Source organism: Schistocerca serialis, chromosome 5 (assembly GCF_023864345.2).
Source record: "Schistocerca serialis cubense isolate TAMUIC-IGC-003099 chromosome 5, iqSchSeri2.2, whole genome shotgun sequence".
Classification (NCBI taxonomy): domain Eukaryota; kingdom Metazoa; phylum Arthropoda; class Insecta; order Orthoptera; family Acrididae; genus Schistocerca; species Schistocerca serialis.
Window position 1 is genome coordinate 826269572 of NC_064642.1, and position 27391 is coordinate 826296962.

The 27391-nt window shown below is 40.8% G+C and overlaps 1 protein-coding gene across 1 annotated transcript in view; it reads right to left on the reverse strand.

The window, feature by feature from the left end:
* Positions 1-13122: 13122 nt before the first annotated feature.
* The window catches only part of LOC126482250 (putative odorant receptor 71a), a 96406-nt gene continuing 82137 nt past the window's right edge, over positions 13123-27391 (reverse strand). Inside the window, exon 6 of the mRNA XM_050106230.1 lies at positions 13123-13192. Coding sequence (XP_049962187.1) covers positions 13136-13192 — 57 coding nt within the window. The 3' untranslated portion in view covers positions 13123-13135. The remainder of the gene's footprint in view (positions 13193-27391) is intronic.

Genomic DNA, 27391 nt, shown 5'->3' on the forward strand with positions numbered 1-27391 from the left:
GGATGTCTTGCTGTTATCAAAGGCACTCGCCTCGATTGTCTGCTACCATGGCCCATTAACGCCAGCTTTTGTCTCACTGACCTAACGGATACGTTCGTCGAACGTCACACATTGACTTCTACGGGTACTTCACACAGTGTTGCCCTATTCTTTCCTCTGGCCAAACATTGCAACTCTTGGTCGTTAAGTGAAGGCCGCCGGCCACTGCGTTGTCCGTGGTGAGAAGTAATGGCTGAAATTTGGTGTTCTCGACACCCTCTCGATACTGTTGATCCCATGCATCTAGCTCCAACTACTATGCCGCGTTCAAAGTCTTAATTCCCATCGTGCGGCGACAATCACGTCGGAAACCAGAGCACAAACGACAACTCCGTCAACGATTCGCCATATTAGGCCTCGTGTAACCGATATCTGCCGCCGTCTGTCTACATGAATATTGTTATCCCATGCCTTTGTTACATCGTTCTAAAATGGTTTATAAAATCGATGCGCTATAGTTTTAACGTAGAAATCGCTTACGCAGAACGGCGATCCTGGCAGCTGTTTTGCAGAAAAATCTAATGCTGGAATCCGACGTTACTCTTTAAAATGACTGGAATCATTTCGTCTGCCCCATACTTTCCTACAGAACCAAGACAGGTGAAACATGTTTTATTGTGCATGGCTTGCATAAGTATATCTTTCCCAGAAGTGTGAGGTAGACCGTTTCTATATGTTTGTCCGAAATATAGGTCACCTGCAAGAGGCTCATGAGGTTATGACGTCTGTTCCAAATTTTTAGGACACACACACACACACACACGCACGCACACAAGTAGTGGGGTACTGGGGCTTCGAGCCCAATTTTCATAGCAAATTCATATGCAAACTAATTAAATTAACAAATTAATTACCCCTCACCACCACCCCCAGATGACATCTTGTGTTTTACCCAGGCGCGACCTAGGTCCCCGCCCGCTCCCCCTACCCCCGCCTCCCACCTACTTTATCAGTGGAAATTTCGGATTTTGGCGGGAATTTCTTTCTCCTAGGGCTCTGCTAACATCCAACCCCACCCCCTCCCGGAAATTGGCGGGAAATTGAAATTAGCGGTACCCTTTCCAGGACTCGAAGCGTAGTTCTTCTGGACAGAAGGCCCAAGTGCACCCCGAACACATGGAATTGTCCAGAGGCAGGAGAGGAAGCTTAGGTTAGTGTAATTTATTTATTTTGGTTTGGAAACTGAAGTAAAGATCGGTCCTAATTAAGTAACTAATCACAAAATTTGGTTCTAATTACGCAACTATATGCGTAGCGCTACACAAGGAGTGCCTAAAATCACGATAAAGTTCCAAATTTGATGATGCCACACAACTCTGATTATCCTCCTAGGTAAATGTTTCGTAATACAATTCGACACTAGTGGCTGACGTACGTAAACTCTACCTTTCACCAACTAGCTGGCGGGGAAAAGGCTGGAAAGGAAGGTGCTATATTTACTAGCCGGAATTGAGTTCAACTGGCGAGATGCTGGTGTTGGACAGAGAAGAGTTTAATAAGTGTATTACTTGTAAACAGCCGGCCGGAGTGGCCGAGCTGTTCTAGGCGCTTCTGTCTGGAACCTCGCGACCGCTACGGTCGCAGGTTCGAACCCTGCCTCGGGCTTGGATGTGTGTGATGTCCTCAGGTTAGTTAGGTTTAGGTAGTTCTAAGTTCTAGGGGACTGATGACCTCAGAAGTTAAGTCCCATAGTGCTCAGAGCCATTTGAACCAACCCTCCCCCCTTCCGCTAACAGTGAGGATACAGGCTTCTTGAAACGGCAAGCTGCCACCGCCTCTGCCATATCTGGGAGTAGAGTCTTTGGCCAGCTGCGGCTGGAGCAGCCTCCGAGAGGAGCATGTGGCTAGGTGGTAGAGGTTGCGGATGTTTCCTAACACAAAAGGCCGTAACACCGAAGAACAAAGTGAGATAAATCACAGACACATCTTGCTTGTTCGTCTAAATTATAACCACACCCGACCGAAACGCTGCTGCCTCCGGCGCCCACACGCACACACTGGATCATCCCCCACACCGCCCCCACAAGCACCCGCTGTTCTGAAACAGAGAACACTTGTCAACACATCTTCTACAAGCGAGCATCTGTTGAAATCGCACGATTGTAGAACCCTCTTTCCACAAAAATAGGCAAAGTCCATTTTCTTTACTTTTATGAGAAAAATCGCTATAGCTTTTATGTTTGACTGCAGGATACAATTCACATCTCTCTTTACCTTGCCTGCCATTATTTTGAGACATACAGCAAAGGGAAAGAAACTACACCACCACAGCCAGTTACAGATTACCAAACTACAACTGCCCTATACATCACCATCCTGCGTAAAATCACAAAAACTGCCGGTCACTGTAGAATGTCGTCGTTATTTTGAAACTGTCATCAGGGTAACGAGAAAAGCGAGATTTGAACTCCAAACAAAAAATATCTGTGTAAACCAATTTCTTTCAGATTGATAGACAAATTACATGACCTGAAACTGTCGCTCATGTTCAAATCGGTGTCTGTAAATAAACTGTCATGCACTTGCGTATTACAAACGTTTAAGGCACGTGATATAACACTACAGAATACACAGCCTTTCACGCCATCTGCTCACATTTCGGGAGAAACACAATCATTTTACATTCAACAATAACAAGCTATAATTTAAGAGGATGTTGCTGTTTTCTACACTATGGCAGGTCCTGTTTTACCAATGTGATTCTATATTACACTGGCGTTTACGAAACAAATCGTGAGAGAATATCTCCTGTGGTGTCACCGCCAGATAGCACACTTGCTGGGTGGTAGCCTTTAAATCGGCCGCGGTCCGTTAGTATACGTCGGACCCGCATGTCGCCAATATCAGTGATTGCAGACCGAGCGCCGCCACACGGCAGGTCTAGTCTAGAAAGACTCCCTAGCACTCGCCCCAGTTGTACAGCCGATTTTGCTAGCGAAGGTTCACTGACTACATACGCTCTCATTTGCAGAGACGACAGTTTAGCATAGCCTTCAGCTACGTCATTTGCTACGACCTAGCAAGGCGCCATATTCAGTTACTACGAATGTATTCTGAACAGATGATATTGTGAATCATGTACTGTCAAGAGCGACGTTCATCATTAATGGATTAAAGTTAAGTATCAAAGTAATTGCGTCCGCTTTCTGAATTCTAATTTCTTGTCATGTTCCAGAACTCACGTCAGTATAGTCCTTCCCTCCTCACGCCAGCCTGCGTGAGCTAAAACGCGTGCATTTCGGCCCCCCACTAGTAACACGGTGTTGGCTCTCATGCCAACACAACATCTCCTAACGTCACCTAGTAAAGAACCCCGTAAGATTCCTCCAGTACGTCGAAAACAAATACTGTATGTGTATGACGACACCTAACTTCCTTTCCTTTTTTTTTTTAGCTCCTCCTCTAGCGACCTGTCTATAAATTTTCTGTCATCCAACAATCATTCGCAATAGGAGCAGTTTCTTGAATCCTAATTTCGTAAACAATTTGATCATCACAGAACAACATGTCCCACGTAATCTACTTACACGTCAGGAAAAACACTATCATTTCTAGGTTCCACAATGAGCTATAATTCAAGTGGTGTCTACTTTAAAATTGGATATTATGGAGTATGAAATAACACTGAGCTTGTCGTAACACATATTTTTAAAAATGCAATCGTGACAGTAATAATACAAACAGTCATGATTCCACGAGAATAGATGCAGCCGGTATCTATTAGTTTTATGAGCAAAATTGGTGTAGTTATTTTGTATCATCCAGAGTCAATAAAAAACTACGAACTATCTGCATCCAACAATCAGCCATACCACTTTTTGTAATAGAACGTCCTACAAGTTTTTACCGTGTCTCTCTCTTCTGATATACTGAAAAACAAACACCACTGTGTGTTGACATCGAGAATATTACATATATACGTATTGCTCCTCTGGAGTAGGTAGCTAGTGGTTGAAGTCACTTCCATAGACCTGTACTGGAGGAAAACCATATCCAACAAGCAATCACACGTGAGGGGTCATGTGTTTATCTTTCATAAGCAACTTAACACATTGCTTTTCAGCTGTAATACATCCAAGCAGAGTATGACTACAGCTTTTTACATTGCGATACACTTCGTTACTCTACCATGACCTCGAGGTCTGTGTCAGATGCTAAGCCGAAATTAACATGTTTCAGTCCATTGGGTCCCACAGAAATCTGAACATTGCACGGTACAAACTATGTAGCTCCCAAAATACACAGGATGGCAGAAATAAAACACAGAGGCGATGTATCTCATTGACAAAAATGTGGAAGACATCATAATATATGGAAACTGGATGTGTTTGTGCCATTGTAGAGCGTTTCCAGACAGCTATCTGAAGGTGATGATCTATACAGCGGGGTAGCAGGTGTCTCGGTGTTTCGTTTTGAACTGCATTGTTTCCTCACTTTGCAGTCATGCACATGATTACTGATCCATTGTTTACCATCGCCAAAAGATGTGTTCAGAGCACGGGCAAGGTAGTAGAAATAAAGAGATGTACTATCGTGTTAATGGAGGAAAATAATTGTGGAGATCATTGCAGCATATGGAAATAGGACGAGCCTGCACCTAATACCGTGCCACACAGTGACAGGGAGCAGATATCCAGTGTTCCGCCAAGCCTCCCTCCGTTTCAGCCGAGAGGTGTCACTCAGTCATTACGTGGTAATCAGCAGCGTACCAGCGGACGGGTGGGACGAGAAAAACACCATCGAAATGGGACGATGTACTGTAGTACGCACAGCAGTTGAGAGCAGCCGCGCTGGATTGGCCGCGCGGTCTCAGGCGCTGCAGTCATGGACAGTGCGGCTGGTCCCGGCGGAGGTTCGAGTCCTCCCTCGGGCATGGACGTGTGTGTTTGTCCTTAGGATAATTTAGCTTAAGTAGTGTGTAAGCTTAGGGACTGATGACCTGAGCAATTAAGTCTCATAAGATTTAACACACATTTGATTGAGTTGAGAACACGATCAATTTTAGCAATTTTTCCAGTTCTTCCGTAATTTCAACACCAGCCAACGACAAATCAGAATGTTTCCCAATTTGTGCATCATCGCTATATCACCCTTCCACTTCTTTGCAAGTACCATATACTACACTGCAAATGCTGATATATGACTGTGCAGTTCATCCAGCAAATTATAGCAGTTGTTCCGTAATGTCAACGTCGGCCAAAGACACAGCAGAATGCTTTCCAGTTTCTATATCCCCTCCGCTGCTTTGCAGCTACGGTATACTAGATTGCGAATGCAGCTAGATGAGTGTGCAGTGCGTCCATTCGACCAAATACACCAAAGTGTACCAGACAGCTTCCTATACCGATGCAATTAGGTTATCTACATATTTCCAGCACCTCGATCATAGTGCAGAATTAACGACTACTACTGGCCATCTTTCCCTGTGTCCATGGGCGTCACAGAGTATTCTCGCATTCGTTGGATAAAGTCAGAGATTGACAGATCCCACCACACTGTCATTGACCAGTCTTCTCTGCAACATAGTTGCCTGTTTAAACTAAAACTGACCAGAGCCCTGTACCCACTACATCCACGTCTGTGTCCGTAACTGCTGTCCACGGAAGTCTGTTCCACACCTGTCTTCGCCACAGCACCCACCCAAGTGCACGGGATCTCTCCAGACGCGTGCATAGATGTATAGTACACATAAGAGCGTTGAGGTGATGGTTAAGAAGGAACGTGTCGTTTATGCATGTTGGAGCTCCACATGGACAGAGTTTGAAACATTTCACGTAAGTCAGCTGTGCTATCAACTCCGGAGTATTATTCCACTGCCTGAAGTTAGTACCATGAAGGCACTGACCTGACAGAAATGATCATTCAGCATAAATACACATGCTACAAAATAACGATACGGAGTGCCCTCGAACGTACTAAATAACTGTATAGATGTTGATCTGTATCGTCCTTTTTATGTGTCTCAAATGAATGTAATGCTCTTTGCACGACAATTTGTAATTCGGAGATGCGGAATGCGTTCAAACTACACGGATTTTGCTAATGAACTAACAGAAAGCGACTATATCTATTCTCATGAGGTGATGACTATTTTTCTTATTATAATAAAATTAAAAATAGGTGTTACCACAAGTCCAGTGTTACTTCATACTTCTCGACATCTAATTATAAAGTAGAAACCACTTGAATTATAGCTCATGCTGGAACCTAGAAATGATAGTTTTTTTCCTGACATGTGAGTAGATTGTGTGAAACATGCTATTCTGTTATAATGAAATTGCTTACGAAATTAGAACACAAGAATCTGCTGCTAATGCGAATGATTGTCTGCTGGATAACAGAAACTTTACACACAGGTCGCTAGAGGCAGAACAAAAAAAAAAATGTTACATGTCATCTCGCATACGGTATTTGATTGTCGGGGGAATCTTAGAATTCCCTACTAGGTGGCATTCCCACACGATTTGTTTTGTAAACACCAGTACAATAAAGCATTGCGGTAGTAAAACAGGACTTGCCATTGTGTAGGAAACGGCAATGTCCTCTTAAATTATGGCTTGTTGCTGTCGAATGTCGTGCGACATGTAAGCAAATGGCGCGAAAGGCTACATTTTTAATGTCATTTCGTGTGTCTGAAATGTATGTAATACACACGTGCGTGACAGTTTACTTACAGACACTGATTTGAACAAGTGGGACACTCTCAGGCTGCGTAATTTGTCCATCAAGCTGCAACAAACTGGCTAAAATATATTTTTTTTCTTCGGCTTTTAAATTCTTGCTTTTTCTTTACATCAGTGATAGTTTCGAAATAACAAGGACATTCTGCAGTGATCGGTAGTTTTCACATAATATTAATGGGATTTTTTTTTCGATTTTATACAGGTTGGAGATGTATAGGATATGTATAGCTTGACCACTGCAGTTTGGCTGTGGTGCTGTAGATTTTTTCCGTTTTTTCAACTTCGTGAGATGTCACAAACAACGGGTGCAGGCTGGAGAGAGACAGATGCGTATGGTATCCTGCAATCGAACGTAAAAACTATACCGATTGTGCTCATAAAACTAAAAGAAAATGGACTGCGCCTATTTTCGTTGAAAGAGGACATTTATTATCGTCGCTATTGTGTTTTCTCTTTTAACAGTTGCTCGTATGTAGGAGGTGCGTTGACAAGTGTTCTCCATCACAAAACGGCCGGCGCATGCAGGGGCGATTTGGGGGGACAGTCAAGTGTGTGTGTGTGTGTGTGTGTGTGTGTGTGTGTGTGGTCACTAGAGGCAGCTGTGCTTTGGTCAGAGTGCAGTTACATTTTAAACAAGCAAGTTGTGTCCGTCACTTATCTGGCTTTGTTACGGCCTTTTATGTCAGTAAAGAGCCACCGCCTCGGCCACCCAGCCACGTGCCCCATCCTGGAGGCTGCCCCAACCGCAGCTGGGCGAATACTCTGCTCCCAGGTACAGCAGTGCCTTTCGCCAGCAGAGGCAGTGGCAGCTGGCCGTTTGAAGAAGGCTGCACCCTGACCGTAGGTGGAGGGAAGCCGGGAGGAGGACTGATGACGGGAGGCGGGAGTATCTATAATTTCGCTAGTTGCTGACCGCGCATCGAGCAGAACAAAAAATGGTTCAAATGGTTCTGAGCACTATGCGACTTGACTTATGAGGTCATCAGTCGCCTAGAACTTAGAACCACTTAAACCTAACCAACCGAAGGACATCACACACATCCATGCCCGAGGCAGGATTCGAACCTGCGACAGTAGCGGTCGTTCGGTTCCAGACTGTAGCGCCTAGAACCGCACGGCCACTCCGGCCGGCCGATCAGAACACACGTTCAACTGTCGCTCCTCTCTCCTGGTGCAATCTTTTGGGACGACGATTTTCCCCAATACATGTGTTGCATTACGTCCCATTGATTATCAGTGCTGTTTCTTCTTCTATTTTTTCCACGACAATTTCGATGTGTAATTAGAACAGTGAAGCATTTTCTGTCAGATCTTGTAGCATGTATTGGCTTCTATTACCCAGGCTGCAGGGTGATTGTCCAGCAATGCAGGGAGAGGCTTCTGTAGTGAACTCTCATGCCTAGATACAGTCCTCAGCTGTAAGCTTACAGTTAATGCACTTATTAAACTCCTCTCTGTCCAACTCCAGCATCTCATCAATTGGACGCAATTCCCGCCCAAAAATAAAAATGGTACCCACCACTCCAGTCTTTTTCCAGTGTTGTTGTTGTTATGGTCTTCAGTCCTGAGACTGGTTTGATGCAGCTCTCCATGCTACTCTATCCTGTGTAAGCTTCTTCATCTTCCAGTACCTACTGCAGCCTACATCCTTCTGAATCTGCTTAGTGTATACATCTCTTGGTCTACCTCTACGATTTGTACCCTCCACGCTGCCCTCCAATACTAAATTGGTGATCCCTTGATGCCTCAGAACATGTCCTACCAACCGACCCCTTCTTCTAGTAAGTTGTGCCACAAACTTCTCTTCTTCCCAATCCTATTCAATACCTCCTCATTAGTTCAGCATTCTTCTGTAGCACCACATTTCGAAAGCTTCTATTCTCTTCTTGTCCAAACTATTTATCGTCCATGTTTCACTTCCATACGTGGCTACACTCCATACAAATACTTTCAGAAACGACTTGCTGACACTTAAATCTATACACGATGTTAACAAATTTCTCTTCTCTTCTCAAATATAGAGCCCCTAATGACATCCCTTTTGACAGCAAAAGATATAAAGATTAGTTATCCTGACCTTGACGGTAGCTACTGGCAACAAAATATTAACACCATTGAAAGTTTCACCAACAGAAATACTAGGCATCTAACAACTTCTATTCGACAGAAAGAACTAAATGAAAGACTATCAGATGATCACTTAATCTACGAAGCATGAAACTCTAAGTAAAGAATTCCAAATATTTGCTTTACGAAGATTAAAACCCAGACGAGATAAAGTTATAAGAGATAACATTTATCCAAGAAAATAGTTGTAGCCGCATCGAGCTGTAAGTCCGCTGCGACTACAATGAAAAACTTCAATGGAGGTATTAATTCGCTCTCTTGTAGACGTCGTGATAGATGCACGCTTATTGACCGATAATAGATTGTTTTAGACCGTTCTGGAATTTTAAAGTTTTTAAGTATCGTCTTGACGTATTAGTCAAAGTTCTGAAAAACAAAGTGATAGAACATATACCGTTCAGCCAGACAACGGAACAGATATTATATGCGAGGGAAAAGTAACTCATCTGATACTTAATCAATTCTGGGACTTAGCCGTCGTTATCTGTGATCGTCACGAACATTGAAGGGCACAGCAATGTAGCAAATGCCGATATAAACTCTACAAAAAGACTTGAGTAGGAAACATATACACGCAATCATGAAGAATTCACAGGTACGCCGTGTTGTCGAAAGCTGTAGTCAATGTCAGAATTGCAGATGTAAATCGTAGTTTCAGTTCCTTGAATGACAGATCGGTGTGCTTTGTAGTGCAATGGTTAGATAATTCAGAAGTTCAATAAACTCAGTTATAACTTTAATAGTTCTTGTTGTCTACAGCATTTAATTGAACTTTATTGTGTAACTGTGAAATAATTATTTTCCTGATAGAAGGTCGAAACTAAAGGTGCTTGAGTGACATTATTAATAGTGAACAGTAATTGAACATCTTTGTCACGACGCTTTCTGTAAGTTATTTGGAGAATACATTATCTCTGGATTTACGACGTAGGAATTGTTGAATTAGCACCGTAGCGACGCGTTAACGACGGCGCTATAATACTTCACAAGCAACATCCTCGCAAGACTATAATGTGGGCTCGGCTTGAATGGAGGAACTTATAATTCGAGATATATTATCTACGTTTGAACATTCATTTGAAAACCGGGCTTAAAAACTACTGTTATCAAGTTTCGCGTAAACTTATAAGCCCGTCGCGAAAACGCGAAGGATATTTGGTTTAGTGTTTCATATAAAGGGAGTTGTTGCGGTACCGAGTGGTGCAGTCGCTGTGTATAGCAGTAAAGAAGACAGACGTCCTTCGAAAACCATTGCTTCAATTGCAAGTGAGGGCCGCTTATACATTTCGGTGTGCAGCTCTATCGACACGCGGATATCTGTTAAAGGGAGATAGTATCTGAAACTAAACAAACAAAGTGAGAAGTTTGTTTTAACAGTTACAGATCTGAGTTGTCGCGATCGACGGACGCCGACGTGTGTCAACCATCCCCATCAAGCCAACACACACACACACACACACACACACACACACACCAGCCAGCCAGTAGGCGAAGGGTAGATATTGAGTACGTCTGTCACTAGTTTCGGATGGTATTATGAAATTTTTTCTCGGCAGGGTAACACCAGTTGTACGGCATCGTCAATTGTCATTTCAGGCACTCCTCGTGTAGCGCTTTCCATATCGTTGTGTTACTAGAAACGAACTTTACGATTAATTACGTAATTAGGACCGATATTAACTTCAGTTTCCTCACCAAAATAAAGAAAGTACACTAGCGTAAGCTTCCTATCCTCGACAGTTTTATTTTGTTGGGGGATGCAGTTTGATATTCCATGAGAAGGGCCAGGGTTCGAGTCCTGGAAAGGGCACTGCCTTTTTTAATTCTCCCAAGTCCCGGGCTTGGGTTTGCGTGGGGTGTCAGCACAGCACTGAGTCAAAAAAACTCCTGCCAAAATACGAAACTCCCAAAAAAATACGAAATTCCCGTAAAAATTCGAAACTCCCGTCAGTTGTTTGGATGGGAGGGGGGAGGGGAAGGTGTGGGCAGGGGTGCCAGGATCCACGTGCCAGCTGTGGAAAACACAATGATGACATCCGACAGTAGGAGTAGCGATAATTAATTGGTCAATTTAATTAATTTTCATAGCAATTTGGTATCAATACTGGGCTCAGTGTCCCAGTACCGTACTCCTAACACACACATATTCCGTATCGTGTCATGTGCCACTCACAAGAAAGATGCTAGACAGGGAGAGGAAGTGTCCATCTGGACAAGTCCTAATACGAGTATTTTTTATGTTACTTTATCTGGGAATGTCGATTCTAAATACTCTTTTCACGAAAAGAGTTTGTTGATTTGACTTAGAAGTAAAATGTAGTGCTTTAAGTTATTCGTTCTTGGAGAAAGCTTCTACTTAGTATTCTACTTAGTACGAGCGGTATCTTACAGCATATCCGCAATCAACAAAATAGTCATTGCTGTGAAACGTGGCCAGAAACATAATTAAACACATATGTTGATCATAAATCTTTTTTTTTATCATAGTTTTTTCTTCTTCATATGAAGCAATGTGTGGACCTGTCTTGTGGTATACCGGTCGTAATTTGCCGCCGCGTACATAGCCAAACCGCATATGTAATGGTCCCACCGCGATGGTAGAATGACACAGGTTGCTGCAAATGATTCTTACAAGGGAAACTCCCCATCGCACCCCCATCAAATTGTTTGGTGAGATGGCCCAGTGGATAGATAGTCGGTCAAAACCTGAACACAGATTAAGCGTGAAAACAGGAAGAAGGTGTACAGAACTGTGGAAAAGAAATAAATAGAAACCGTGACAAGTTCAAGATGTGTAGCATCGAGCGAAGGTGAATAGCCGTGGAATTGTGGCTATGTGGTCACGGTGTTGGACTGCGAAGAGGGAGATTCGTGTTCAGTTTTCCTTCGTGTCCCTATATAGTCACAAAATTCTGAACTGTCCGTCCGCTCATGGGCGTGTTTGAGCGCTGTATTCAAATCTGGGTCACTGTCGTGATGTAATGTCAGTTGGCAATGTGTGGACCTGTCTTGTGGTATACCGGTCGTAATTTGCCGCCGCGTACATAGCAAAGGACCTCCCGCCTGTACGTCCCTTCTAATTGCTGTACACGAGTACCACATATTATGACACTCGGGTCCCGTGTTGGAAGTTTTGTCTCTTGCATTCCTTTGTTGCAACGTAGTTCACACCAGTTTATTTGCTGTTTTCTGTGAGAGGTCTGTCGGGCATCTCGCCTGCTCTCACCGTTCATCACATTTACTTGCGACATTAATACATTCTTACCACATGACTCATATTCTATAATCAATATATACGAGGGTTGGAACTTTAATAGTGGCAACTATTTATTTACAGCTCGTACAAAATAGATATGTCTTTCAAAGTTTTACTGACCTCTAGAGTAGTCACCAGCATTGTTGCCAGCGTTGCCAGCGATGTGGACGTTGCAGGATACTGTTAGTAGTGCCAGTTCGAGCGGCGCGGTCCATTGCCCGACGAATTTGTAGCAGTTCTGAAGCGAATGCCGTGAAGTGTTTTGGAGTGCAAGGGGTGTAGCACTTAGCAGCCCCATCACTCAAATAAATCAGTAATTTTTTTAGGCTCAGATGACTTGAAATATTCGTGCGCGTGTACGGTATGACACAACTGAGTGGAGGAAACGGCACCGCGTGTTGTGCCGGGCGATGCGACAGACGGTGTTCCGCCGCGGCGCTGCCGTCTCAGTGTGAACCACCGGACTCGCTTCAGCCTCGCTTCTATGCTACGCCCTCTGCCAGTGCAGCTTGCCTCTGTGTCGCAGTCTGAGTAGCGTAGCGTTTCATATACTGTAGCGTACTATATGGACTCACTGACAACTGTAACTCCTCGTTAGAACTTGATATATGAACATGTAGCTGAATTTGATGACACACCCTGGTCGCTGCATGACAAAGTGAAGTTGGAGATCCAAGTCTGTTAAGATGTAGGAGACATTTTAACAACATTGTGCTTCTCAGTGCTTCTTTATTTTTTATAATTTACAACAAATTCTTTATAATGCCCATTCTTTGTGTACCTACATCGCAAAGCAACGTTTAGAATTTCAACATACATAATTCTCCTTATCACACAATCTGGAACAAATAAGGTAAAAAAAGAGTGAAGAGAACTGTATGAAGTACATGTGAATCATGTCAAAGACATTTTGTACAACATTGAAATAATTAAATGAAATCAGGTGAAGATCAGTTTGTGCGAAGCCATCATATATCAGTGCTGCAGCACACATCTGTTTTTCTAAGCATCAAACGGATTGCGCTGTGTTTCACTTGCTGTTCAAATGGTGGAGAACTGCAAACAGGCTGTAGGATCCGTTCAGCAACTAGAAACAGAAAAGAAAATTCTAATGTAAAATTCAACAGAATGAAAGCCTGTTTGTATACTGCAGTAGTACGGCTAACAATGCAATGCTACGTTCCCATATGTTTGTGTCTGCCGTTGGTATCACGTCTAGCATTAATAATGCTGATGCTAGAAGAACAAATTGAACAACACGTACCAAGTATAATAATAATAATTATTATTATTATAACTCTATTGACAAAGCACTGCGTATGTAGTGTAGCAGACTGGAGAATGTGAAAGGGGCGACCCTGCAGCCTCAGTATTGCTGCATTATTCTGGCCAAGGGGTCGGGGGGAGGGGGGCAAGAATGACAGGAAATACAGCAGGCCTTCGACACATACAGGTGGCAACACCGTCCTCTGTGTAGAGGCTGGTAACCTCTACGAAGTAAAAGAAAAATTTGCGCAAGTCGGTCTAAGAGTGCTTAAATTGGATAGTCTCCAAACAGACGGAATAACGAACGAAAACTGAAAATGAGAATTCTCCAGCACTTAACATTTCACTTTATATCTGATAACTGACAGTCTGAGTACAGTCATCTAGTCCGCACCTCAAGCTCCCCACACCATTCAGGATAGAAGTCAATGCCAACCGCCAATAACAGTGCGGCTATTCTAACATTATATGGAAGTTTCTTTAGGTAGTCTCCGCATGCATCGAAATATGCGATCAAAACCCAAAACCTTCCTTTCGTAATCTACACTCTGCCATCTGAGCTATCCGACGAAGACCTGCTGAAGAAAATGGCTTATCCTAAGCAGAGCTATCCGAGTTCTGTCGCTGTATCTTCTGTGTCATGTTCAACGCAGTGTTATGGAAACACTGTACATGGATTGTAATAAATTACAAGAACACGTATTGGTAGAAATACATTATTGTCTCTCCCCATCCATATACAACAAATCAACACAATTTTGTTTTACCATTCTAGTATAGTAACTCTGTGCATTGCGAACTACATGTTACTGTGTTAGTGTTGAAGGATTGTACTAAGACATTCAACACATCAGGTGCACGGGACAATTGTTGAACTACATGAAGTAAAAGCGTCATAACTTCTGAACGGCTTGCATTAGGACGTTCAAACTGCACGGTTGGCCGCGGGGCATGATGGGAATTAGTATGCGCATGCATTGTTTGATTTAGCGACGAAGCCCACTTGCATTTGGATGGGTTTGTCAATAAGCAAAATTGGCGCATTTGGGGGACTGAAAATCCACAATTTGCGATCGAGAAGTCTCTTCACCCTCAATGGCTGACTATGTGGGGTGCAATAACCAGTTACGGAATAATCGGAGCGATATTCCTTGATGGCACAGTGACTACTGTGGAAGGTTTTGGAATATGTTTTCATCTCCATTATCCTGAGTGACCCCGCTTTCGACAATATGTGGTTCACGCAAGACGGAGCTTGACCCCATCGAGAGTGTTTGTTTGATGTCCGGAGGAGCACTTTGAGGACCGAATTCTGTCTCTGGAGTACCCAGAGGCCACTGGCATGGGTCTCTACTGGCCGCCATCTTCTCCGGATCCAGCATAACCCCAAAATCATTTTTGAGCTGAAAAGAACCATTAAGGAGATCATCGACAGCGTCGATGTTCTGACGCTTCAGCGGGTCATGCAGAATTTCGCTTTTCGTCTGCATCACATCACCGCCAATGATGACAGGCATATCGAACATGCCATAACCTAAATTCGAATATCTGTAGTGACGTTTACATGTTAAATAAAATGTGTGCAGAGCGTAGTTTGTAACTAATCTACGTTTCTTTTCATATACTTCAGTAATTAGCATCCTGTAGGTACCCGTGGCCTAGGGGTAGCGTCTTTGATTCCTAATCAAAACGTCTTCGGTCCCGGGTTCGATCCCCGCCACTGCCTGAATTTTGATAAATAATCAGCATTGGCGGCCGAAGACTTCCGGCATAAGAAGTCAGCCTCATTCTGTCAACGGCCTTGTCAAAGAGAGCGGACGAGCGGATAGAGGTTCAGGGCACTCTCTTGTCCTAGGGGTGGGAAATTGCCCCTAAAGGCGGAAGAATCAGCAATGATCAACGACATGAGGATGCAGAAGGCAATGGAAACCACTGCATTAAAGACACGTAACGTGTATCCACAGGACATGTGGCCTGTAATTGAAGAAGTGTCATGATGATCTCTCCATTGGCAAAAGATTCCGGAATAGTCCCCCATTCGGATCTCCGGGAGGGGACTGCCAAGGGGGAGGTTACCATGAGAAAAAGATTGAATAATCAACGAAAGGATAACGTTCTACGAGTCGGGGCGTGGAATGTCAGAACCTTGAACGTGGTAGGGAAACTAGAAAATCTGAAAAGGGAAATGCAAAAGGCTCAATCTAGATATAGTAGGGGTCAGTGAAGTGAAGTGGAAGGAAGACAAGGATTTCTGGTCAGATGAGTATCGGGTAATATCAACAGCAGCAGAAAATGGTATAACAGGTGTAGGATTCGTTATGAATAGGAAGGTAGGGCAGAGGGTGTGTTACTGTGAACAGTTCAGTGACCGGGTTGTTCTAATCAGAATCGACAGCAGACCAACACCGACAACGATAGTTCAGGTATACATGCCGACATCGCAAGCTGAAGGTGAACAGATAGAGAAAGTGTATGAGGATATTGAAAGGGTAATGCAGTATGTAAAGGGGGACGAAAATCTAATAGTCATGGGCGACTGGAATGCAGTTGTAGGGGAAGGAGTAGAAGAAAAGGATACAGGAGAATATGGGCTTGGGACAAGGAATGAAAGAGGAGAAAGAGTAATTGAGTTCTGTAACAAGTTTCAGCTAGTAATAGCGAATACCCTGCTCAAGAATCACAAGAGGAGGAGGTATACTTGGAAAAGGCCGGGAGATACGGGAAGATTTCAATTAGATTACATCATGGTTAGACAGAGATTCCGATATCAGATACTGGATTGTAAGGCGTACCCAGGAGCAGATATAGACTCAGATCACAATATAGTAGTGATGAAGAGTAGGCTGAAGTTCAAGACATTAGTCAGGAAGAATCAATACGCAAAGAAGTGGGATACGGAAGTACTAAGGAATGACGAGATTCGTTTGAAGTTCTCTAACGCTATAGATACAGCAGTAGGCAGTAGGCAGAAGGCAGTACAGTTGAAGAGGAATGGACATCTCTAAAAAGGGCCATCACAGAAGTTGGGAAGGAAAACATAGGTACAAAGAAGGTAGCTGCGAAGAAACAATGGGTAACAGAAGAAATACTTCAGCTGATTGATGAAAAGAGGAAGTACAAACATGTTCCGGGAAAATCAGGAATACAGAAATACAAGTCGCTGAGGAATGAAATAAATAGGAAGTGCAGGGAAGCTAAGACGAGATGGCTGCAGGTAAAATGTGAAGACATCGAAAAAGATATGATTGTCGGAAGACAGACTCAGCATACAGGAAAGTCAAAACAACCTTTGGTGACATTAAAAGCAATGGTGGTAACATTAAGAGTGCAACGGGAATTCCACTGTTAAATGCAGAGGAGAGAGCAGATAGGTGGAAAGAATACATTGAAAGCCTCTATGAGGGTGAAGATTTGTCTGATGTGATAGAAGAAGAAACAGGAGTCGATTTAGAAGACTTAGGGGATCCAGTATTAGAATCGGAATTTAAAAGAGCTTTGGAGGACTTACGGTCAAATAAGGCAGAAGGGGTAGATAACATTCCATCAGAATTTCTAAAATCATTGGGGGGAGTGGCAACAAAACGACTATTCACGTTGGTGTGTAGAATATATGGGTCTGGCGACATACCATCTGACTTTCGGAAAAGCATCATCCACACAATTCCGAAGACGGCAAGAGCTGACAAGTGCGAGAATTATCGCACAATCAGCTTAACAGCTCATGCATCGAAGTTGCTTACAAGAATAATATACAGAAGAATGGAAAAGAAAATTGAGAATGCGCTAGGTGACGATCAGTTTGGCTTTAGGAAAAGTAAAGGGACGAGAGAGGCAATTCTGACGTTACGGCTAATAATGGAAGCAAGGCTAAAGAAAAATGAAGACACTTTCATAGGATTTGTTGACCTTGAAAATGCGTTCGACAATATAAAATGGTGCAAGCTGTTCGAGATTCTGAAAAAAGTAGGGGTAAGCTATAGGGAGAGACGGGTCATATACAATATGTACAACAACCAAGAGGGAATAATAAGAGTGGACGATCAAGAACGAAGTGCCCGTATTAAGAAGGGTGTAAGACAAGGCTGTAGCCTTTCGCCCCTACTCTTCAATCTGTACATCGAGGAAGCAATGATGGAAATAAAAGAAAGGTTCAGGAGTGGAATTAAAATACAAGGTGAAAGGATATCAATGATACGATTCGCTGATGACATTGCTATCCTGAGTGAAAGTGAAGAAGAATTAAATGATATGGTGAACGGAATGAACAGTCTAATGAGTACACAGTATGGTTTGAGAGTAAATCGGAGAAAGACGAAGGTAATGAGAAGTAGTAAAAATGAGAACAGCGAGAAACTTAACATCAGGATTGATGGTGACGAAGTCAATGAAGTTAGGGAATTTTGCTACCTAGGCAGTAAAATAACCAATGACGGACGGAGCAAGGAGGATATCAAAAGCACACTCGCTATGGCAAAAAAGGCATTTCTGGCCAAGAGAAGTCTAATAATATCAAATACTGGCCTTAATTTGAGGAAGAAATTTCTGAGGATGTACGTCTGGAGTACAGCATTGAATGGTAGTGAAACATGGACTGTGGGAAAACCGGAACAGAAGAGAATCGAAGCATTTGAGATGTGGTGCTATAGATGAATGTTGAAAATTAGGTGGACTGATACGGTAAGGAATGAGGAGGTTCTGCGCAGAATCGGAGAGGAAAGGAATATGTGGAAAACACCGATAAGGAGAAGGGACAGGATGATAGGACATCTGCTAAGACATGAGGGAATGATTTCCATGGTACTAGAGGGAGCTGTAGAGGGCAAAAAGTGTAGAGGAAGACAGAGATTGGAATACGTCAAGCAAATAATTGAGGACGTAGGTTGCAAGAGCTACTCTGAGATGAAGAGGTTAGCACAGGATAGGAATTCGTGGCGGGCCGCATCAAACCAGTCAGTAGACTGATGACCAAAAAAAAAAAAAAAGTGTTGTTACTGATGTTACTCTGCCTGATGTTATGCTGGTATACAGAGTTCATTATAAAGCTCGTTAGCTATACTCGGTAGTGTAAGAAATACTAAAAGTACTCAGACCAGAACTTTAAATAATAGTGCTTATTACTTTGTCAAGGTCATCGTAAAGAAAATGACTGCTAAGCTGAAGAGTGTCAACAAAATCATTACAATAGAAATTACGAAACCAAACCATTTCAAACGTCTTGTAAGCCGGTTAGTTAAAAAAAGGTAAAAATGTTTTCTACAAAATCTGTACTGCTGAAAAATACTGGCATTTTCGGTGGTCTTCCAGCCTACTTATGGACTATTCCGTATAGCAGAACATGTTTGTCTACAGAGAACATGCGGTAAAGTGTAATACACACGGTCTTCTATCAGTTGTAAAAGTGAGGGTTTGAAGGTGGAGCCGGGGGAGACGTCCGGGGATGTCGTAGTGGTGATGGGAGTTCGGCTGTGTTAAGGAGTACTACATTCCATCACACAGTGCGAAAGCGACGTTGTTCACGAACTCTTTGCAGAGATGGATGTATTTTCTGGAACACGGCACGTCCTCACTCGTTACAGTGGCCCAGTGTTGTGCCAACACTTCGATGTATCCACAGAACCTGTTGGGGTCACGGCGGTTAACTAGCTCTGTGGTCACAATGCCTAGTCCAGTCTGTGCGACTATATTGCTTCATCTCTCTCTCTCTTTCCACCTATCTGTCTATCTCTCCCTCTCTCTTGCTGTCATTTCGCTACGAGAAGTGACTCTGATTTACTACTGCTGAGGCTGTCGTCACAGTGACACCGACATCGGAGGATTCTGATGACGACCAACACTGGCCGATACTTACAGATCAGTGCGGCAGGGCGTGTGCGATCCAACTGCAGTCGATCTCAACACCCGAACGTACCGACTTCGGACGATGATCGATGGATTTCAGATCAGTTTCTATGTATACAGACTGAAAGGAGGCATGAAAATTTGCACCAATGTTCACTAGGAACACGTGCTAACCGCTAGGCCACCCCGACACAGTGGCTTTGCACAGCTGCACAGACCAGGTCAGTATGCGTCGCTGCTCAATCCACATTCCCACTCACGCCTCAGCTTACTTGGTATTTTCCCTAAATTGGTCGCTTCAGTCTACATACAAGCCTAATAGACGTTTGAGATTTGAAAAGGTCTGTGTAATCATAATGTTTCCTCTCATCAAATAAGTTTGTTTTCTCCAGACAAGGACTGTGAGAAATTTTTAATTTTAGTACAAGTAACAAAACGTTTGTGGCATCCCGAGTATGAGAAACATAATGACAGGGGTATGTCTTGGAATCAATGGTCTGAAATCGTGACTTTATTGTAAATAAGAAGCTTCGAACAACTTAAAAATTTGTTGAAGATTACCTTATGCTTGTTCTGTGACTGGCTACCCATTTCAGCATCATGTATAATCCTAATACAGCATGTTCTCTACAACACAGGCAAAATCAGTATTGGAAATTTTCGGTCTCACAAAATTATGTGTTCAAGGTAGAAAGATGATGAATGTCCATTCTGATGCTTAAAGAATCCGTAGTGGATCAGTTTTGTGTTGTGGTAGGTGGGCATTAGGTGTCTTACGTTTTGATGATAATCCTTAATGACGTTCTTATGCCACTAGGGTGGTAATTCTGTTATATGAGGTGGTTTGCAAAAGTGGTGTATGTGTTTCCATTTTTCAGTACTTCAGTTGTTCACAGCGTCTTAGTCCGAAATTTATATCTGTCTTTCACACATACACTGAATGTCAGTCGTTGAAGGTTAACTGACATACTTCTGTTTTGCGTGATTTAACTGAAGTTAAGACACAAAGTAATTAAAGACACTAACTGCCAGTGGGCTTTGATTTATATCAATGCAGAAAGTCGGAAATTCGTCCCAGGCCAGGAGTCGAAACCTGTTCTCTCGCTTACTTGGGAGATGCGCTGACCACTCCGCCATCTGGACACGGTGGTCAGTATAACTGCACGAAGAAACAGACACCACACATTTTCAATTGAGGCAAGTAAGGCTAGTAATACCTTCAGTGCAGATGCACACCAAGCTCGGACCTTTATGGGAATCTGCGAAATGACGTGAGCAGTGACGATAATGGGCAAGGGTTACCAAATCGGCAGTGTGTGGATAAGCTGAGAATTTGGGTCTGACGGGAAGCGTGCAGGTACAGTCCATATAGGTGTGTTGACCACTGTGTCTGGATGGCGTAGAGGTCAATGCATCTGCCCAGTGAGCAGCAGGCCTAGGTTCGAATCGTGGTCCGGCACAAACTTTCAACTTTCCCTATTGATATAAATCGATCTTCAGAGCCAGCTAATGTCTTCAATTCCTTCATGCCTTGCTTCATACTGGCTGCAGGATCAAAATCCTAAGCGTCTCGAGTATGTAATGCACTGTCTCTATCTATATCTCACTTACACCAATAACTGAAGAAAGAGATTCTCACCTCCTTGATGAAATGGCTTTTGACTTGATCTAGCGTAACGGCCTTTAGCAGTGCATTTCAACCGGTCCTATCTGACCTTGCTAAGTCCTGGCTCACCCAGGACCGAACCAAGTTACCCAGGACAGGTAAAAATACACTACTATACAACACTTTCAGATATTTTAATTTTAGTATAAATTACTTAGAAAAATCAATAAAAATCGATATTTTCTCTAAACACAGGCGCTTATTATAAAATAATTATTTTTTTCAACAAAAATGTCAATGTAAGAAAAAAATGTAATTTTTTTTTAATCGTGCATTCCTTATCCAAAATTTTTCTAATTCTTTCTTCTTGAGCAGCCATAACATTTTTATGAACCCATGTTTATAAATGTTTTTTGAGACGACTCTTGATGCACTTCTACCACATTCATGTCTACCTTTAATTTTCTGATATTCTTTGCTACATTTCTTACATATATTACAATATCACCTTTTCGATACTTATCTTTATGAAATTCATCAATATTTTTTATCCATATAGTTAGTAGACTGTTTCAGCTGTTTGCTGTTGTCCATTTAAAAGATATAAAATTAAGTAGGAAAAAATACAATTTTTATAAAATTCACATCATGAACTGTATATCATGAAATTTATTATTTCTATTTTTAAGTTTCTTCATTCCTTTATACACACATCAAAAAAGTTTTGCCTCATCCCAGTTCCCAGAACTCTTGAAGATAGACGTTGACTGTGGATATTGTGTCACAGACAAAGTCCCTTTGGCCGTTCAGAGATGTCACTAAACCTGCCCAAAGATGTAAACAACCATGCATGAGCAGCATCTATTAGACATAGGGAGTCCGACAGCCAATCAGTTCCAGTCATTCCATCAGGAAGGAGGTACATGCCTCGTGTAGTCTTTAGTTCAACTAAGCCTAGACGTCAATACTGCGGTTATATCGTGTCCGCATTGCTACGTTATGGCAGGATGGGTGAGGGAAGAGTCCAGGCGTCTCAGAGTGAACTAAAGCGATGTTGTTCGGACATGGAGGAGATTCAGAGACACAGGAACTGCCGATGACATGCCTCGCTCAGGCCGCCCAAGGGCTACTACTACAGTGGACGACCGCTACCTTCTGATTATGGCTTGGAGGAATCCTGACAGCAACGCCACCATGTTGAATAATGCTTTTTGTGCAGTCACAGGACGTCGTGTTACTACTCAAACTGTGCACAATAAGCTGCATGATGTGTAACTTCACTCCCGCCGTCCATGGCAAGGTCCATCTTTGCAGCCGGGGCACCATGCAGTGTGATACAGCCGAATGGACGGCTCAGGATTGGCATCATGTTCTCTTCACCGATGAGTGTCAAATATGCCATCAACCAGACTATCGTTGGAGATGTGTTTGGAGGCAACCCAGTCAGGCTGAATGCCTTAGACACACTGTCCAGCGAGCGCAGCAGGGTGGAGATTCACTGCTGTTCTTGGGTGGCTTTATGTGGGGCTGACGTACGCCATTGGTGGCCATGGAAGGCGCCATAATGGCTGTATGATACGTGAATGCCATCCTCCAACAGATAGTGCATATTGGCGAGGCATTCGTCTCATCGTCCACATCTTGTGAATGACTTCCTGACTTGACTACAGTGACCAAGATGTTCTGCAGACATGAACCCTATCGACAATGCCTTGGATAAATTGAAAAGGGCTGTTTATGGACGACGTGACCCACCAACCACTGTGAGGGATCTACGCCGAATCGCCGTTGAGGAGTGGGACAATCTGGACCAACAGTGCCTTGATGAACTTGTGGATATTATGCCATGACGAATACAGGCATGCATCAATGTAAAAGGATGTGCTACTGGGTATTAGAGTTACTGAAGTGTGTAGCAATGTGGACTACCACCTCTGAAGGTCTCGCTGTGTGGTGGTAGAACATGCACTGTGTGGTTTTCATGAGCAATAAAAAGGGCGGAAGTGATGCTTATGTTGATCTCTATTCCAAATTTTCTGTACAGGTTTCAGAACACTAGGAACCGAGGTAATGCAAAACTCTTCTCAATGTGTGTTTTTCACTTTCATCTGTTCTTTTACAATTAATTGAAATTCCCACTCAGTAATTAATTTAGAATACTTACCTGGTAACATAATGTTAAACTCATTATTAAGATCCATACAAATTTTTTCTCCATATATAGTATTTAAATATTCACATCCAGCAATATTATAATAAACATTTGTCTCTGATTCACCATGTTCCTTAATCTCTTTTGTTGTTGAGATTCTTGATTATAGTCTCCATTATACAGAAAAATTTTATTACACTTTTTATAATTTTTAATGCCTGTATGGCAATGTATCTATTTTATTTCCAAAACGTATCTTTCATCATTGCAGGGACTTAATGCTTTCTTGTTTATTTCAGCTGTGTACATTTTATGTTTTTCACTTCGAATCATATTAATTTTTTTCTTTTCTTCTCTATTGGTAAACAAACAATTTTTATAATCTTCTAACCTTAATCTACTTTTAACAATAAATTTTATACCTCCTTTAGATTTTTTCTCTATTTATAAACATGTTTTTTTTGCTCTTTAACTACAAAATTCTTGCATTATTTTTCCATTGGACTCATCTTTCATTTTTCTTAAAACTCTCTTGTTTACTTCTGGTATACCATAAATATTATTTTCAGGATAACTACTTGTATCAAATGTATCAATCATTATTTTCGTGACTTCATAGAAATCTTCAGTTTTTATATTGTAGATATAACTGACTGTATCTTGATAACACAACTCCATATTGTCTCCATATTTTGGTTTCATTATTCTCTAGCGAAAATCATACGTCAGTCGTTTAGATAACTGAAGTATATTCATTCCAATAATGACTTGTTTATTAAATGTAATTTTTGTTTTATTCATACGAATACCAACAAGATTTTCATTAAATATAGTTCTCCCTTTAAAGTTTGGTTTTGCTATAAGTTTATCAAACTTTTCTCTGACTGATACGCATTTTATATCAACTCTATTTCTCATACTTTCTATTGTCTTTCCAAATACTGAATAATTCATAAATTTTTTGAAAATCATTTTTGGCTCCACCTCTCATTTCTGTATTTAAATCTCAATACTTCTTCAATCAATCATATTGTTTAAATTTTAAAACTCTATGTATTTTTGTTATTTTCATTCAAAGAAACAGATACTGTTTAAGATTTCTATAGTGAACTACATAATTATGTTTATCATTCAGAGTAGGCAACAATCTGCTTTCTTTAGTTCCCATCACATTTTATTTCCAGGAGCTAATGGTACATCTTTGTGTAAATCATGTAATTCTTTTGGATATTCTAAATGTAATACAAAAAATTATATGCAATTTGAACAATATCCGATATTTGACTTACATTTGTACACTCCCATTCATATCCATCATATGGTAAATGATGACTCATAGTATAACCACATAAATTATTCATATCTAATTATGCTAAATAATTTGGTAATTTACTATCAAAATCCTTCATATATTTATTGTTTGCTTTAACATATCTTTTACAACACTGTTATTCCTCCTCTTATTCCCTTTTCAACCATTAATGCCATTTAATAAACACATAATAAATCAAGTGGTTGTTCAATCATTTCCATCATTGTGTACCAAGATAATAGTGGTGCAATAAAATACCAAAATGGGTCAGGATAATAGGTTTTTATATACGTTTTTCTAAAAAATTATTCTAAAATTTTCAGTTTTAAGATATATATTATGATATTAACCTAGATTTTAATACTGATTTTTTTTTCAAACTATTTTTGCATGTTTATAATCTTCATCACTAATTTCACAGCCATTCGTATCATTAAAAAATCTTTTGCTGGTAATTCAAAATTCTTCCAAGAATACATGTAGTCTTATGGATATACCCCTTTTCTAATCACTAGATTAAATGACTCTTTTGGGAAAAATATTCTAATTTTTTTTATCTCTTCAAATTTGATGAAAGTTGATCAAGTAAAGAAGCCATAAATTTAAATGTGCCAATAAATCTCATTTTCAAACTTTCTGATCACTTACAAAAACTAATAAATAAATCAGTACAAGATCTTGTATGTTTTAACTATAAATTACATTTGCTATATAATGGATTAATATATTTTCCAGTTGAATGATCATGGTGTAGAACCTTTTTACTTTTCAGTGAGTAATGACATATACACAGTGTACGAACCTTAGATTTATTGTCTTCATTGTACTTCAGGAGTTAATGGTTTCGTTTCTTCAACTTTAGAATAAATTATATCAAATATCTTCAACTTCTTTTTTAATTTTTTTTACAGTCATCAGTCTTCTAACAGGTTTGATGTGGCCCAACACGAATTTCTTTCCTGTGCTAGCCTCTTCATCTCAGAGTAGGACTTGCAACCTATGTCCTCAATTCCCTGCTGGATGTATTCCAACCTCTGTCTTCCTCTACAGTTTTTGCCCTCTACAGCTCCCTCTAGTACCATAGAAGTCAGAATGTTATCGATCCCTTCTGCCTTATTTGATCTTAAATCCTCCAAAGCTCCTTTAAATTCTGATTCTAATGCTGGATCACCTATCTCTTCTAAACTTACTCCTGTTTCTTCTTCTATCACATCAGGCAAATCTTCCCCCTCATAGAGGCCTTCAATGTAGTCTTTCCCACTATGCACTCTCTCCTCTGCATTTAACAATGGAATTCCAGTTGTACTCTTAATATTACTACCCTTGCTTTTAATTTCACCGAAGATTGTTTTACTTTCCTACGTGCTGAGTAAGTCCTTCTATCATTTCTTTCTCAATTTTTTCACATTTTTCATGCAGCCATTTCGTCTTAAATTTCCAGCATTTCATATTTATTTCATCCCTCAGCGACTTGCATTTTTGTATTCCTGAATTTCCCTAAACATTTTTGTACTTCATTCTTTCATCGATCAACTGAAGTATTTCCTCTGTTATCCATGGTTACTTTACATTTATCTTCTTTATACCCATGTTTGTCTTTTCAGCTTCTGTGATTGCCCTTTTTACAGATGCCCATTCCTCTTCAATTGTACTGCCCACTGGACTATTCTTTATTACTGTATCTACAGCCTTAGAGAACTTCAAGCGTATCTCATCATTCCTTAGTATTTTGTGCCCTACTTTTTTGTGTATGTATTCTTCCTGACTAATCTCTTAAACTATTCTTCATCTCTACTACATTGTGATCTGAGTCTATATCTGCTCCTGGATATGTCTTACAATCCAGATCTGATTTCAGAATCTCTGTCTGACCATGATGTAATCTCACTGAAATCTTCTCCTATCACCCAACCTTTTCCAAGTATACTTGCCCCTCTTATGATTCTTGAACAGAGTGTTCGCTATTAGTTGTTGAAATATAATACAGAACTCAACTAGTCCTTTTCTTTTTTAATACATGCAATAAATTTCTTTGGACAATTTGGTCTTCTATAAACAACAAGACCTTTATAGTGTCCATTTATATATTTAATATACCAATAGAATCCACTTGGTTCATGTTTTGATATTTCATTGTATATGAATTTTCTGGATTCGGTTGGCAGTTGTCCACCTTCAATAGTAAACTTCCAAATCAGCATAAATGACAAATGGAACTTTTTGTGTAGGTTGATAATTTTGGCATTTCTACTTTTGGCGTTTTTACTTTTAATGGTTTTATTAATTAAACAGCTTGATGTGGGATTATCTACTTTTTCTTTACTAGTGAAATGAACATAAAACATAAATAAATTTTCAATTGGGTCATTCATAATTTGACTCAAAACAAACTTAGATAAATTTTAAATATAACTATTATGTGAATTACTTCCATCCTTGGAATAAAGGAGATATACATGTTACTCTCTCTTACATTTTGGAGTTTTTAATGGATACACTATTCTTCATCAAATGAATTAACATTAATAGATACATTAATTCTAGTCTCAATTTTTGGAATATGGCCAACTACAACAGCAAATTCAAATTTTTCAAATTTACAGTCAAGATCAAGACCAACATTTTAATATTTGTAACTGTTCCTGATTTTTTGTCTACAGCTTATAATGCAGATTTTATGGCCCACAGACAACATTTTCTATATTTATTTTTTACATTAATGTAGGCTTTTTTATTTTTATTTTATCCAGTAATTCAATGTAAGATTATTGTCTCAATGTAACATATCTATTAATTCCTACCTGTAGTTCTATAATTCTATTTAATGACCATCTTGATTCCCATGCTTGAAAATTATACATTCTTCATAAAATATCCCATTTACCAATCTTAAGTTTTTAATTAATTCTCTTTCATTTGTAATGCTATAGTTCTCTGTTTGGAAATCAATATCCAGAAAATTTTTATTTGTCTGCATTTGGTACTTACAATAAACTTTAAAAGTTACTATCAATCAACAATGTATTCCTAGATTATCTTCCAGAGTTTTAATAATTTTCAGTTTTACTGCACTCAAGAAATGATTAGGTTCAATTCAATTTCTACTATTTTC